The sequence below is a fragment of the Herpailurus yagouaroundi genome, unplaced genomic scaffold, assembly GCF_014898765.1.
Source record: "Herpailurus yagouaroundi ecotype Mexico unplaced genomic scaffold, PumYag 187, whole genome shotgun sequence".
NCBI lineage: Eukaryota > Metazoa > Chordata > Mammalia > Carnivora > Felidae > Herpailurus > Herpailurus yagouaroundi.
Genome location: NW_024412418.1, coordinates 4,384,375 through 4,385,810, shown reverse-complemented (window position 1 = coordinate 4,385,810; position 1,436 = coordinate 4,384,375). Strand labels below are relative to the sequence as shown.

Genomic DNA, 1,436 nt, shown 5'->3' with positions numbered 1-1,436 from the left:
ATGCTAAAAGCCTGCAAAGTGCAAAACAGTCCCTAACAACAAAGAACTCTCCATGTCCCAGGGTATTCAAGTTTATTTCAGGTATAAGATACTCAATACATAAATAAATACATGGCGAAATAAATGCTAAATTTTTTATTGTAAATTGCAAATTCTCTTCTTTTTATTTCTCCTCTTTAAATTATGTGTGTAGGTAAATTATTTATGAATGTCATTTCAGGAACATAGAGGGGGCAACATAAGCTACTTGCTATAAAAATATGTCATTGGGGTCTGAGAGAATATATATATCCATTGTTCCAGAGGATACCTACATACTACTCACAAGCCACCAAAAGTTTCATCTAAATAGATCTTATATCATCTGGCAAAACCAAGAAGAATTCTCTTGTTAAGCTTTGGAGGCTCATTTCATTTTAACTAAATCTTTATTAGGACAGTGTTAGATGTAGCCACATTCTACCACACCATACACAAAAACTACTACTTCTACTCCTACTATCATATTATCAATTAAAAAAAAAATAACAGAGAGAGATAAAATTTAGTAAATTAGTAAAAAGTAAAATTAACCTAATAAGCTCATATAAACAAACAAACCTCCAGTTAGAAAGTTTATATGTAAGATAAGATATTCATTTTTTGATTGCTGAACCAAAGATCTAAGCATAAACCAAGTACAAAATGTTCAAAGCAGGGTAACGGAAAGGTACAGAGGTAGACTTGAACAAGTTATGAAGATATACACGCTATTTGAAAATAAGACTTAATGGAATAAATGTGGCAATTCTCCCTAAGTTAATTTATTAATGTAATGTAGTCTCAAAAATATCCTCAGACTTTTTCCCTAAGTAAGTTGACTATAAAGTTTATGTAGAAAAATTTTTAAAAATTCTATTATAGTCATGGCAACCCTGGGAAAAAAAACCAAAAGAAAACAAGTGGAGGTGGGACTAGATTTACTGTTGTAAAATATATAAGGGAGTGTATAATTTAAAAAGGAATTATTGAGGAATGATTTGTATAGAATGGTGAAGAAACAAGGGAATAGAACAGAAAAATACAAATATAGACTCTATGAAATGAAAATTCAATTCAAAAAATTGGGAAAAGATAATTTCTAAAATAAATGTTGGGGCACCTGGGTGGCTCCGTCAGTTGAGTGACAGAGTTCTGATTCCAGCTTAGGTCATGATCTCACAACTGTGAGATCTAACCCCACATCAGCCTCCACACTGATCATGGGGTCTGCTTGGGATTCTCTCTATGTCTCTCTCTCTCTCCCTCTGGCCCTCTTCCCTGCTTGCGCTCTTTCACTTTCAAAATAAATAAATAAACATTTCAGAAATAAAATAAAATAAAATAAAACAAAATGAAATGAAATGAAGCAAAAGAAAAGAAAAGAAAAGAAAAGAAAAGAAAAGAAAAGAAAAGAA

The 1,436-nt window shown here is 31.5% G+C and overlaps 1 protein-coding gene across 1 annotated transcript in view; it reads left to right on the top strand.

Moving 5' to 3' along the window:
- Window positions 1-1,436, top strand: part of LOC121043792 (olfactory receptor 1019) — an 8,578-nt gene continuing 7,142 nt past the window's right edge. Inside the window, exon 1 of the mRNA XM_040495790.1 lies at window positions 1-28. Within this exon, the coding sequence (XP_040351724.1) occupies window positions 1-28 (28 nt within the window). The remainder of the gene's footprint in view (window positions 29-1,436) is intronic.